This window comes from Chaetomium fimeti (genome assembly GCF_033439085.1).
Source record: "Chaetomium fimeti strain CBS 168.71 chromosome Unknown B0H64scaffold_2, whole genome shotgun sequence".
Taxonomy (NCBI): Eukaryota; Fungi; Ascomycota; class Sordariomycetes; order Sordariales; family Chaetomiaceae; genus Chaetomium; species Chaetomium fimeti.
The window spans coordinates 4,376,924-4,389,133 of record NW_026944330.1 but is presented as its reverse complement, the minus strand read 5'-3'; the positions used below and the strand labels follow the sequence as shown (position 1 = coordinate 4,389,133).

Sequence of the window (12,210 nt, the reverse complement as noted above, 5' to 3'; positions counted from 1 at the left end):
CACCATTGCGACAGTATCCGGCGATGGCAAAGGGGAGTCGGCAGCACTTTCTTTGAGCCAAGCGTTGGGGACATCATGCCGAGAGATACTTCGGATAGGCTTCGCCGGCTTCTTTTTGATGCCGGGATGTTCTTTTCCTTTCTTCCTTTCTCCCGGCCTGGGCTTACTCTTGCCGTCGCTGGGTGGCTCAAGAATGCCATATATCTCCCACGGAATCTGCGACGGCGTTGGTGCCTCGACAGCTGGTGGCTGTTTCACGCCGTCTCCGCAAGTAGGCTTGGGAGGTGTTGGATCCGGCACAGCCCTTTCCGGCGTTGTCGGGACTTTGGGGGTCTCGTAGAAGTCGGCAGCTTTAGGACGTTTACTCTGGGGTGCTAGTTTGTTCGCCGAAGGTTGGACGGCTCCGCCCCGACGACCTGTGTGCGGGATGTTGGGCTGTAATGGAGTGCCGACTGTTGCTTCCGCACTCGAGACTGGTGGCGCCTCTTTTTCTGGCGTGTCCTGCGGCTTACTCCTCGTTTTAGTCGTCGGGGCCGCAGCTTCGGTCTTGGATTCTTTAACCTTGGGTGCAGTTTCTGCTTTTTTGCTGGTCTTGGTGACGGGATTGGATGTTTTCGCAGGTTTTGAGCTGCCCTTTTTGACAACGCGAGCCGAAGGTTCGTCTTTTGGTTTGGGAGTGACTGCCTGTGCTGCCATGGACCTAGTCATCCTCCCGCTAGTTCCGGACGCATGAGCAACCATCTTTCTAGTTTCTCCTTCTGATTCGGTTTCCCTTTGCTGATTGGGTTTCGCAGTGGTAAGATTTGCTGGCTTTAATGTTGCTGAATGACGGCCCGGTACAGATTTCCTCGGTATCCGTGACAGCGACTCTCCCCGAGTAGTTGCTGGTTGAGCTTCCTCGTTCGATGGGTCCATGGGGCCCCTAGTCTGCGAACCAGAGGAAATTGCACCGTTGTTTTGGTACGGTGTCCTTTCCCGCCACTACTTGGGTACTCGGCGGTGGTATTTACGGTTCGTTGGAGGGTCGTGCTTTGTGCGGAGGCAGGGGCTGTGACAAGAAAGGGATTCTCCCTCGCAACAACTTGTCGCCTAGTTCGTTAATGCAGATGCTTTCGGCAAGACTTGGTCTTCAAGATTTGCAAAATGGAAAGATGAACCTCGAAGACGCAGAGCTCTCTTCAGCTCTGCTCTGGGAGATCCTGGATTCCTACACCCTTGTGCTTTGTCCTGGGGTTTCTCCTTTGTTAGTACCGCGAGGGAAGGAGGCTAATAAATAATCGTTTCCGGCGCGACGTTGAAGTCGAACAAAGACGAGGAGCCAAAACTAGATGCATGGAATGGTAATCTCAACCTTGATTGTCAATTGTCGATATCACTATCGAATAAAAAGTCTGAGTCTCACACTGCCTCAAGCAAATGTCTACCTCGGTTCCACGGGACGAGTTCCGGAGGGTGGAATTCAAGACTCAATCGTCGCTGATTAAAGGTTATGGCAAGGTGGCCGAGTGGTTAAGGCGCTGGATTTAGGAAATTCCACTCCAGTGGGAAACCGCGCGAGTTCGAATCTCGTCCTTGTCAAACACATGCTTTTTGGAGTCACGGGTCATGATTGCTTGCTATTCGAGCTGGGCAATCGAGTCGACAGCAAAGACCTCAGGATCCGAGCCACGCGAGAAACAGCCGTACCCTAACCCTGATCATTCTTCCCCACCTTGCTCCCGCTCGCTCGAGCGTGTGAACATCGCATCATCTTAAAGACATCAACAAGCGGTAACTACCTAGGTACCACCATCGCTATCGTCGATGAATAAGGGCGATTTGTTTTTATGGAGGTATTCTTCTGGATTACAATTAAATCCCCCCACCCCAGGCCGCAACTTCGGTGTTCAGTTGAGGACTGCAAGTCAAACGGAGTGCATCAACCACTGCAAGTGGGCTGCGACTGCATCGGTTAACATGTCAGATCGATCATCGATGGGTTAGTGCCAACTTGATCAATTGATCACCACCATCTCACTTTCGTTTACACCACTATTTTCTCGAACTTTCCCAACCTCAATTGATCAAAAATGTCGCCCTCCTCCGCCTCAACCCCTCTCCTCTCGCGGGACCTCAACTCGCCCGAGCGCTCGACGCCGTCATCCCCGACGCGCCTGCGCCCCAAGATCGCAAACCGCATGTCCTCCAGCACACCGCAGCCGGAGCGTCCCCACGTCGAGACGCACACGGGGCAGTACGACGCCGTCCTGCGCGACGTCATCATCGGCTTCTCCGACGGCTTGACCGTGCCCTTCGCCCTGACCGCGGGGCTGTCCTCCCTCGGCAACACCAAGATCGTCATCATGGGCGGCCTGGCCGAGCTCTGCAGCGGCATGATCAGCATGGGGCTCGGCGCTTACCTGGCCGCCGATACCGAGCGCCAGCATTGGTGCGTCTGCTCTGCCCCCTCCACAACCCATACCAAGAAAAGTCTCAGCCCATGAACTGACACCCCCGATTAGGGAAGCCGAGTACGCGCGCGAATCCACCGAGGTCGACACGATGCCGGGCATGGAGCGGGCCGAGATCCACGACATCCTCGCCGACTACGGCATCAGCCGGGCCGCCGCCGAGCCGCTCGTGCGGGAGCTGACGGCCGACAAGGCGCAGTGGGTGCGCTTCATGATGGACTTTGAGCTGCGCCTGCCCGAGCCCGACGCCGGCCGCGCCTGGGTGTCGGCCGCGACCATGGGGCTGAGCTATTTTGTCGGGGGGCTGATCCCGATGCTGCCGTATTTCTTTCTGGACCGCACGGATCGGGCGCTGCTGGTGTCGTGCGCGATTACGGTGGTGATCTTGTTGGTGTTTGGGTTTTTGAAGAACTGGGTTGCTATCCGGACGCGCAAGGCGGGGGTCTGGGGCGCGGCGCAGACGTTGGTTGTGGGTGTGCTTGCGGCCGGGACGAGTTATGGCATTGTGCGGGCGTTGGACAACGCGGGGAGTTCGTGATGGCTGCTAGGCTGGATACTTAGGTGCGGGATCAGGGTAGGGAAGGTACGTAGGAATGGAAAATGGCATTCGGGGCGAGACTCTGATTTCAGTATTACAATGGTACCTCGAAAAGGGAAACGAAAATACCACTAGAGCAACCACCACCGTAGGTGCTCACCCATCTAACACTTCCCCGACGCCGCCGGGACTGACCATGCCAGGCTCACCTGCGGACTGCAACGAATGGGTGTTGAGCACTCGCAAAACAGACTGCGTATTGCACTTGCGTAGTGTTATACCTGCCTGCCCTGCCTATACAAAGATCGCATCAAATAAAATCCATCGCATTCCGCGGCCTCTCCGCCACAAACTCCAACCCTTCCCACTCCACGTTCTCCTTGTCCCCGCCCACAAGATCCTCAAACCCCTTCATGACTTCCTCCGTCGGTCTCCAGCCCTCACCGACCTGCCACGTCACTTTGCCCTTCCCATCCCCCTTCGGCGCATCGTATCTCACCCCCCATCGGAACATAACCATCCGCATTATGTGATCCTCATCAAACAAAGGGGGCACGTCATCACTCTCTTCATACTCCTTCGCCCGCTCCTCGGAAGGCCGCCACGTAAGCCATGTAAACAGCTCAGCATCCTGAAGCAAGGCCATATTTTGCAGAGCCGACGCAAATGCCAAGAGCAAAGGCGTGATACGCTCCGCGATGGGCAGGATGCGGAACATGTCAGGCGAGCGCATAGACAACATTTCGTCGTCATCTGTGTACTCTTCTTGCTCGCGGTTCCATAACTCGTCCGTTTCTTGGCCATCTTCGTTGCCCGGCGGGTAGTGCTCTTCTTGCGTGATGGCATAGCCTGTGGCGTGGGGATCTTCGCTTCGCGGCCCGGAAAAGTACCAGCGGCCGTCGGGCGCGCACGGGTGGAATTCGACTTTGAGGTGCTGCATGTGTGGCCATGATGAAGAATGGAAGAGATCGGGGGTTATAAACGCGCGGATGTTAAATTTCTCCATACGGCTCCCCAAGTCCCGCAGCCCGAGAGACACAGGGTCCATGCCGTCAAACTCCGAAGTCGATGAGCCGACTAGGTCAGGCATCTGCACCGCTTGGTCCGTCTCGTCGCCGTAGGGATTGGGGTTCCAGAACCAGAGCCGGGCCTTGGTGAGGGAGGATGGGAGCAGGGGCATGGTATCGCGCACACCCCGGCCGAACTCGACGCGGGCATCGCGCCAGGGACCTTCCCAAACGCGGGCGAATTTGTGCAGTGCCTGGAAGGAGAAGGCAAAGGGAAAGCGCTCCCATAGCCAGGGGCAGTCGAGATTGCGAAGGCGAGGGAGGCGAGTGGCTAGTTCGAGCGGCACGCGCGGAGAGACGGGCCGCATATGGGTCATGTTCATGTCCGGCTCGACGGTGTAATTCCGGGCCGGAAAAATGCGTAGTTCGGTGGCGTAGTTGAGGAGAGGTAGGCTGTCTACGTTCTGGACGGTTAGGCGGCGGGTGTGAAAGTAGCGGTGCAAGCAGTCCCCGTCGGGGTAGATGTCGAAGGACTGGCTGACGATGCGGATTACGGGCCAAAGGCCATCGTGTCTGCGGATGAGAACCGGCTCGTCCGGGAGCTGTTTGTCTGAGATGTCCTCGAGCTCGTGTAGCGCATTGAAAAAGGCGTGCACTTGGGCTGAGAAGTGGTCGTTGATGGCCTCGAGCACGACGGGGGGCTCCCAGCACCCGATGGGCGCATCGCGTGGGTTGAGAAGCAAGGGCATTTCCGCGTCCATATTGCATTCGCGAAGGCCGATGAAGTCATTTAAGTCGACTGGTTTGAGCGCGCGGTATCTGCGTTCCATTTCGAGGAGAGAATTGAGAATCGCATCTTTAGAAGGGGGGGGTGGCGAGAGTGTGTTGGGAAGCCATCGTGAAGATTGGCTGACAGGTGTTGTGCGATGGAGGTTAAGTGATGCTGCTATCATTTAAAGGAAGAAACTAGAAGAGCCGCAGGTAATATCGAACTTCTATTACATGTAGGCAGGGAGTTACATTCACAACAGGTCAACAGACAGCCCAAGTTCCTCAACTCGCGCAAGCCCGCCTGTTCATGAGCGCCAAGGCAATGCCAAGACCTGTACGGAGCTTGTGAAACCCTCACGTTGCGGGAGAGTTATCGCCAAAAAAAGAGAGTAAACAACTAACAACAGAAGGTGACGAGGGATAGGCAGAGAATAAGTCATATATACAGCCGCCAATGTTTTACTAGTCTCGACCATTACACGTTATCGTTAAACGGCCAACCATCCATATCATGCCCTAAGTCTCACAAGCTTGTTCTCACCATAATTCCTTAGACGATGTTGTCTCGCCGTGAACGACCTAAGGGTTGACAAGCGACTGTTTTCGTGAAAGTCTAATGAATAGGGTATCCTACAGGTAGGTACCTACTCGGGAATGTAAAATCGCCCACCTGATCATCCTCTTTTCATCCAGCTGTGTGTCTGATGTCCAGCTCGCTATGGCCGTGGCCATGGCCGCCACAGACCTGACCACCCGGCCGCCATGTTGCCAGGTGATGGGATATAAATGAAAACTCCTTCTACCGAGAAAGCAGACCTGTCGTAATATTGGCGTTGTTGTGATTTACTTAATATTTTCTTTCGCTTTGCCTTTTCCATTGTCGTCACTAATACGGTTCCGCTGATGTCCTCAAGCAGAACATCAAATCATCCCGGGCTACGGTTTGGCGTCGAGATTGAATTGCTAGTGAAAAGCAAACACCAAAATCATACTACATTTAACAGTGTAGCTTCCGAGATTTGCGGGCATCTCAACAAGGCCAAGGTTTCGAGCCACATCGGCAACCTCGTAGAAAAGACGGGCGCCGCGGAAACCTACCAAGACTGGACTATCATTCAAGACTGCACCCTTCCGTCAAAGCCGACCGAGAACACTTGTAAGTTGACTCGAACGTGCTGTTCTTGCATGTACTTGACATACTAACCCCGGACTAGTTGGTGTTGAACTCGTGTCCCCAATCTTCTATTTCCAGCAGAAACACATATGGATCAACGAAGTCAAGAAGATATGGAAGGTGCTTGAAAGCGAGTTCGAGGTGCACCCCACCGACGAGTGCAGCACTCACATTCATCTATCCCCATCAAACGGTCCTTGGAGCTTGAATGAAGCCAAAGGGGTTGCGAAAGCGGCCATTTTCTTCGAAAGATGCATCGATGCGCTGATGCCGGGCCACCGGCGTATCAACCCCTATTGCATGAGCAACCGCTGGAACCCAGAGTACAGCCAACTTCCCACGCCCCTAATTTTCAACGACATATTACAAGCGGAAAGCAACCTCGATTTGGGGGACCGCATGTGCATGTGTTCCAAGGACTCGATACATGCCCAAAACACACTGCACGAGGAAGACTTTGTGCACCCGCATTTCCGGTGGAACTTTACCAGCCTTACGGAGCGGACGAGAACCATCGAGTTTCGACAACCTCCAGCCTCCAAGGACGCCCGCGGAACCATGACGTGGATTCTCTTTGCTGCATCCTTCGCCCAGTGGGCCTCGGAGCGTGCGAACACGGCCCTAGATCCCACAAGGACAGCTGGAGTTGGGGATCTGTACAAATATGTGATGGCCGGATCACAGATGAATGGCGTGTCGGACGATACGCTTTCGGGTCTGTTAGAAGACCTGTTCCGAGGCGCAAAACCGCTGCCGGTGCCTCGACATGACTTGAAGACAACCACCGAGCAGGAACTCGAGTTGGAGGCTCAACGCAAAAGAATGCCGTTGCAGCGATATAAAGAAGTCTTTGCGCAGTTATAAATACTGTCTTTAACATTCTACCTCTACCAAAACCTCCGTATCCCTGCCGCCGTTTCGGAGCTGCATCACACATAATTAGAGTTTAATATCAAGTCCCTCGTGCTGTCTCGTGCTGCCAACCTAGTTACTGCTTCCCTTCTTGCCCTCCCAGACAAACTCGACGATGGACATAGCGGACCCTTGGGGCTCGACCACGCGCTTAAGCACGGATGCAGGGTCAGCTTCTCTGAACAACGCCTCCCAGTCCGCCAGCGTCTACTGGCAGGCATTGAAGGTAAAGGCCATCCCCAGATCCATTGATCCGTGACAAGGGCAGTTTAACTTAGCTTGAAACCGTTATCTGTACATCGGTAACGTACCTGAAGTCCTTCTCCTTCCACTGGGCCACTTCTAAGCATCCCGCTAACTCACCAAACAGACGCCGAGTTTTACTTCCTCCGCGGCGTGCTACACGACCACCCACACCACAAGGCGCGCACAATCTTGGAACAGACCAAGGCCGCCATGGGCCCGGAGTCGGTGCTGCTGGTCGATGAGATGATCTTCCCAAAAATGGGCGTCAACCTCGCGGCGGCGTCTATCGATATGACGATGCTCACTGGGTTGGCGGGCATGGAGCGCACCGAGGCACAGTGGCGTGAGTTGTTTGATGAGGTGGTACTTGAGCTGGTCAAGATATCTGTGTACAACCCGGGGAACTATGAGGGTGTTATGCATGTGCGTTTGCCCGGTTAGGGGTAGTGAAGGGTGGTCCTGTTTACGCGGAGTGGCTTCAATTATATCAGATCCCCAGGAGGGACAAATGTGAGAGGTGGGGCCTTCCCTGGCCCACCTCACGTACAGGGCAACCGCCCACATCCTCCCGCAGTGGCAGGGCTAGCTAGCTTTTCCTCCTATACACAACATTCCATACACGTTTTCCCACCGACTCTACTATCGCGAGTCCTATAGGTTATAAGCTCCGTACAGCGCATTTTACAGTAGTTTTCGACTATTCTCCTTTGTTTATTTGCTTTTATATATTTAATTTCGTTATACTTTGGTGGTAGTACCCGAAAATGTTAATCGGTTAGCGAGGTCTGAAAATAAAATAGTTCTAAGCCTACTTCCTATTTTAGGCTTTATATCTAATAAGCTAGGTTAATTTAAGTAAATTACCTAATAATTAAAAGTTCTTAAGGTCTATAATTCTAAGCTAGAATTATAGTTAGTTTTATTATAGCCTATTTTAATCCTAATATCTAGGATCTTTATAGCTATCTTTATAGTTATATTAGCTATTATTATTTAGTAGCTTTTATAGTAAATTTTAGTAAGTATCCTAGAGTATTTTAATATTCTATTTAATTAAACCTTTATTAACTTTATTACTAATATTATCCTTAATAACTTTATTAATTAAAAATAATAATAATAAAAGAAGATATTATAGCTAACTTAGGTAAAAATATAAGGGAGTTCCTCTATACTCTAACCAACTAGATATAGAAGAGAGATAAGTAATAGAATAAGGTTATTTAAAACCTTATATAATAACTCTAAGAGGTGAAGATAATAGCGATCTTAACTGAGAAGAGAATATTTATTACCCTATCTACCCTATCTAGTAAAAAGGATCTGGAGGTTTAGGAGTTATTAATATATATATTACTAGTATCTAATAACCTCTTTTAATATCTTAAGAAGGATGTCCCTAAACTAGAGGATACTATTACTATTAAGTAGTATTAGTAGAAGATAGATTAATAGGATATCTTTAAGCTGTTAATAGTATCTATTAAGAAGGTAATAGTAATATTATATATAATATATATTGGCTGGAAGCTGGATAATATTAACCTCTGGAAGCTATATTAGAAGGTCTTTAAAACCCTCTAATATAGTATTAAGAAGACTATATATATCTTAATAAATAAGTACTTTATAATAGTACCGAATAAGTTTGATTTAATAGATGCTTATATATCCCGAATTTATATCTTCTATTAGTAACTAAGAACTACTAGGCTGGAATATCTATTAAAGACCGATATCTATATAGTTTTAATAGCTATTAAGCCGTTATATTTAGAAATCTTTGAGTAAAGTATAATAAAGCTAGAGAAGGAAGATCTTATCTAGGATAATTTTATTAAGGAATTAATAGAGAAGTATATTAATAGGGAGATTAATAAGATTGTTAATACCGCTATTAAGGTAGGTAGTAAGATATAGCAAACCTAAGATAGAAATTTAACGATATTGTTATCTAATAATAATAAAATATTAAATAATAATAATAACAATATAAAGGGTAATAAAGTTAAGTATAGCTCTTATATTAAATTTATTTATAAGAACTATATCTATTATAACTGTAGTTACTATAAGCTATCTAAGGCCAATACTTACTAGTATTACTATTCTAAACTAGTACTAGATAACTTTAACTAATATAGAGTTAAGTAGTAGAATAATACTATAAATATAATAGTATCATTATTATTAGTAATAACTGGCCCAGTATAGCCTATATCTGGAGTTATAAGTATAGCTTCCTCTACCTAGAGGACGAACTTCTTTATATCTACTAACTTTATAGTATTATAGCTAAATTTTTAATAAGGCCCCTAGAGTCTGACAACTCCGAAGTCCAATAGGCTCTTAAAGTAGTAAGAAATTATATTTATTATAACTCCGCTACCGGCAATACAATCTTCAATAATTTAAAGTAGTTTATAGAACTTTATCTATTAGTATATCCTAATATATATCTTTATACAGATAGAAATTTTACAGAGGTTACCTATATCGGTATAATAGTATTCGAAACAATACTATTAATAGGTTAGAAGATAATACTGGAATTAATATAGGCCCTATTTAACCCTATATCCCCAGCTAATATCGTTAGTAGTATAATATTTCTTAATAACAGTATCTACTAGAATCAAGATAACAATACCCTCTATAAAAAGGCAACCTGTTAGATCGTCTATAAAATAGAGAGGATATTAGGTATCTTCCTTATCTATATAAGGCTGTTAGCTATCGGTAGAGAGGTCTTATACACTATAACGCCTATATAGGCGGTTATAGCTTCTATTAACTATAGAATAATATATCGCTGCCTTATATATACCGGTAAATCTATTGTTAAAGCTGTATATAACGATATAGGTATTACGTTAATCAGGAAGAACAATAACTTTTATAAGCCCTATATCCTCGGGAAGGTAACCGATGAACTTGGGAAGTTTACCCCTATTTAGGGGATAAAGCTGTTTAACTTTATTTATATTAATATAGTTTAATATAAAATAGCTAGCTATCTCGGTTATCTTTATAGTATCTATATTATTAATGTCTATACTTCCTACTAATAGGTCTGTTTTGCTAGGGAAAAGGGCAAAGCCTTCTTATATTTAAAGGACTTTGCTAAGATGATCTTTACTTAGATAGGAGTATAGATTAAGATCCTCGGTATTAATAGTAGTACTAAATTCGGTTAGTTGCTGAAGCTCTTTAAGGATAATAGCCTTAAGGTTTAGGCTGATAGTAAGGGTATCGTTATTAAGAAAACGATGCTAGTAACCCTATAGATAAATAGGAAGATTGAATATATAGTAGTAACGGTATATAAATGTATCTGGATAGCTATTATTATATACTAAATCCCTAAATGATTGTAGCTATTTATATTGGAAATAACGGTTATAATCTCCAACCTACTACTAACAAAGGTAAATCCAGGTAATATAAGCATCTATAAGAGCTTTACTATAGTAATAAATATACCTAAGGAGGCTCGAAAACCCTATATCCGGCATTTATACAGCTACTTTTATTATATATATTACTATATTAAGCTATATCTCTATAATAAATTAGATAAGTTTATTATAAGAGTATATAAAGCTAGACAAATTGGGTATATAGATATCTATAGAAAGATCTACTAGGTTTAGGATCTAGAGACCTGGAAAGTTATCTATACTATAGTTTATAAGTTTAACGAAGAAGATAACTACTACCTAGATAATGATATTAATCTAGAGAAGTAATATATTATTATATTTACCGATATAATAGTTGAAGAAGATAAGGTAGCTTTAGCTATCGAATCTACTATTATTACCTCTAAAACGATAACGTCTAACCTATAGAAGAGGGTTACCTTTAAACCTATCTAATAATAAGAAGGAACTTTAGCTATAAGAGAGGTTAATATAGCCGATAATAGTAAGTAATAACCCTTTTAAATAACGGTAACTGTTAGTGGTTTATTAACCCTAGAACTAACTCTAGAACCGGACTAATAATGCCTGGGTTAAGAAGATTAAAACAACTAGGCCCTTAAAGATAAAGATATTAAAGATATTCTTTAGGAGGCGTCTATACCCCCTAATTACAATCTCGCTCCCTATATAACGGGATTAATTTAATAGGAGGTTAGACTACAATGTTTAGCCTATATTCGTTTATTAAAATATAGTAACGTTATATAACCTAACTTCTATACTAAACTTATAAAGGGTAAACTACCCTTCCAATCTCTATTTACAGGCTATCTAAACGATACTCGAAAATCTATAGAGGGGATCCTCTTTATTATGTTACCCCTATAGGTTAACCGAACAATTAAGATCTTCTTAAACCCGACTATCCCGAAGAACTTTAAAGAGGTATAACAGTGTAAGAACTTCAAAGACTAGTAGCTCCCTACAATATAGAGCTAAAATAATAGTCTAATCAATAAAGATATATACGAATTAGTCGATAAAACCCCAGATATAAAAGTTCTCCCTAGTAAGTAGGTATTTAACGTTAAGAAAGACCCTATAACCAATATTGAATTTACCTATATAAGATAGGTTATTTACAGTAACTTTAATTAAGGATCTTAGAAGGCTTAAGATGTTTATACTATAGTTGTTAATAGTATAACCGTTAAAGTTTTCCTTACATTAATAACCGTTATAGATCTTAAATGCTAATAGTTCGACTTTAACTTTAAGACTATATTTCTAAATATGGAAATCCCTAAAGATACGAAGTATTTTGTTGAGCTACTACCTAGTCTAGGGAAGCCTTTGGATAAAGTTTATAGGTTAAAGAAGGCTCTCTATGGTTTGAGATAGAGTTTACTATACTGGTTTATAATATTGAAGCTAGTTATAGAGTTATTAGGATATAAGTTGATACCCTCTAACCTCTATCTCTTTCACTATAAAAAGAATAGTGTTCTAGTTATCCTCTATATAGACAATATCTTAATCTCAGCACTAACTATCGATATTATCAATGCTATATATAATAGGCTAAAGGCTTATTTTAATATAAAAGAACTAGGTAAAGTTAAGTATTTCCTCGGCTTTAATATCGTCTATAACCGACGATAAAAGAAGATCTTCCTATTATAAGAAA

General features: G+C 45.1%; 5 protein-coding genes and 1 non-coding gene across 6 annotated transcripts; 5 read left to right on the top strand and 1 right to left on the bottom strand.

The window, feature by feature from the left end:
• The first annotated feature begins 327 nt into the window (after positions 1 to 327).
• On the top strand, positions 328 to 857 carry B0H64DRAFT_388922 (uncharacterized protein). Its single transcript, XM_062803300.1, has one exon. The coding sequence runs from the start codon at positions 428 to 430 to the stop codon at positions 731 to 733; it is 306 nt and encodes a 101-aa protein (XP_062663064.1). The 5' UTR covers positions 328 to 427; the 3' UTR covers positions 734 to 857.
• Positions 858 to 1,491: 634 nt separating this feature from the next.
• On the top strand, positions 1,492 to 1,578 carry B0H64DRAFT_t29. The gene has a single exon. It is a non-coding gene; the product is annotated as a tRNA-Leu (tRNA).
• A 302-nt stretch (positions 1,579 to 1,880) lies between these two features.
• Positions 1,881 to 3,116, top strand: B0H64DRAFT_101901 (VIT family-domain-containing protein). Its single transcript, XM_062797662.1, has 2 exons — positions 1,881 to 2,428; positions 2,502 to 3,116. The coding sequence occupies exons 1-2, from the start codon at positions 2,070 to 2,072 to the stop codon at positions 2,986 to 2,988; spliced, it is 846 nt and encodes a 281-aa protein (XP_062663063.1). The 5' UTR covers positions 1,881 to 2,069; the 3' UTR covers positions 2,989 to 3,116.
• Positions 3,117 to 3,151: 35 nt separating this feature from the next.
• Positions 3,152 to 5,018, bottom strand: B0H64DRAFT_101904 (uncharacterized protein). Its single transcript, XM_062797663.1, has one exon. It carries the CDS (start codon positions 4,946 to 4,948, stop codon positions 3,299 to 3,301), a length of 1,650 nt encoding a protein of 549 aa, XP_062663062.1. The 5' UTR covers positions 4,949 to 5,018; the 3' UTR covers positions 3,152 to 3,298.
• Positions 5,019 to 5,669: 651 nt separating this feature from the next.
• On the top strand, positions 5,670 to 7,162 carry B0H64DRAFT_455581 (putative amidoligase enzyme-domain-containing protein; the record flags this gene model as incomplete). Its single annotated transcript, XM_062807309.1, has 2 exons — positions 5,670 to 5,922; positions 5,981 to 7,162. The coding sequence occupies 2 exons, from the start codon at positions 5,670 to 5,672 to the stop codon at positions 6,802 to 6,804; spliced, it is 1,077 nt and encodes a 358-aa protein (XP_062663061.1). The 3' UTR covers positions 6,805 to 7,162.
• Positions 7,163 to 7,224: 62 nt separating this feature from the next.
• On the top strand, positions 7,225 to 7,539 carry B0H64DRAFT_316773 (uncharacterized protein; the record flags this gene model as incomplete). Its single annotated transcript, XM_062800302.1, has 1 exon — positions 7,225 to 7,539. A coding segment is annotated over one exon (315 nt), but the record flags the coding sequence as incomplete, so codon positions are not given.
• Between the last annotated feature and the right edge of the window lie 4,671 nt (positions 7,540 to 12,210).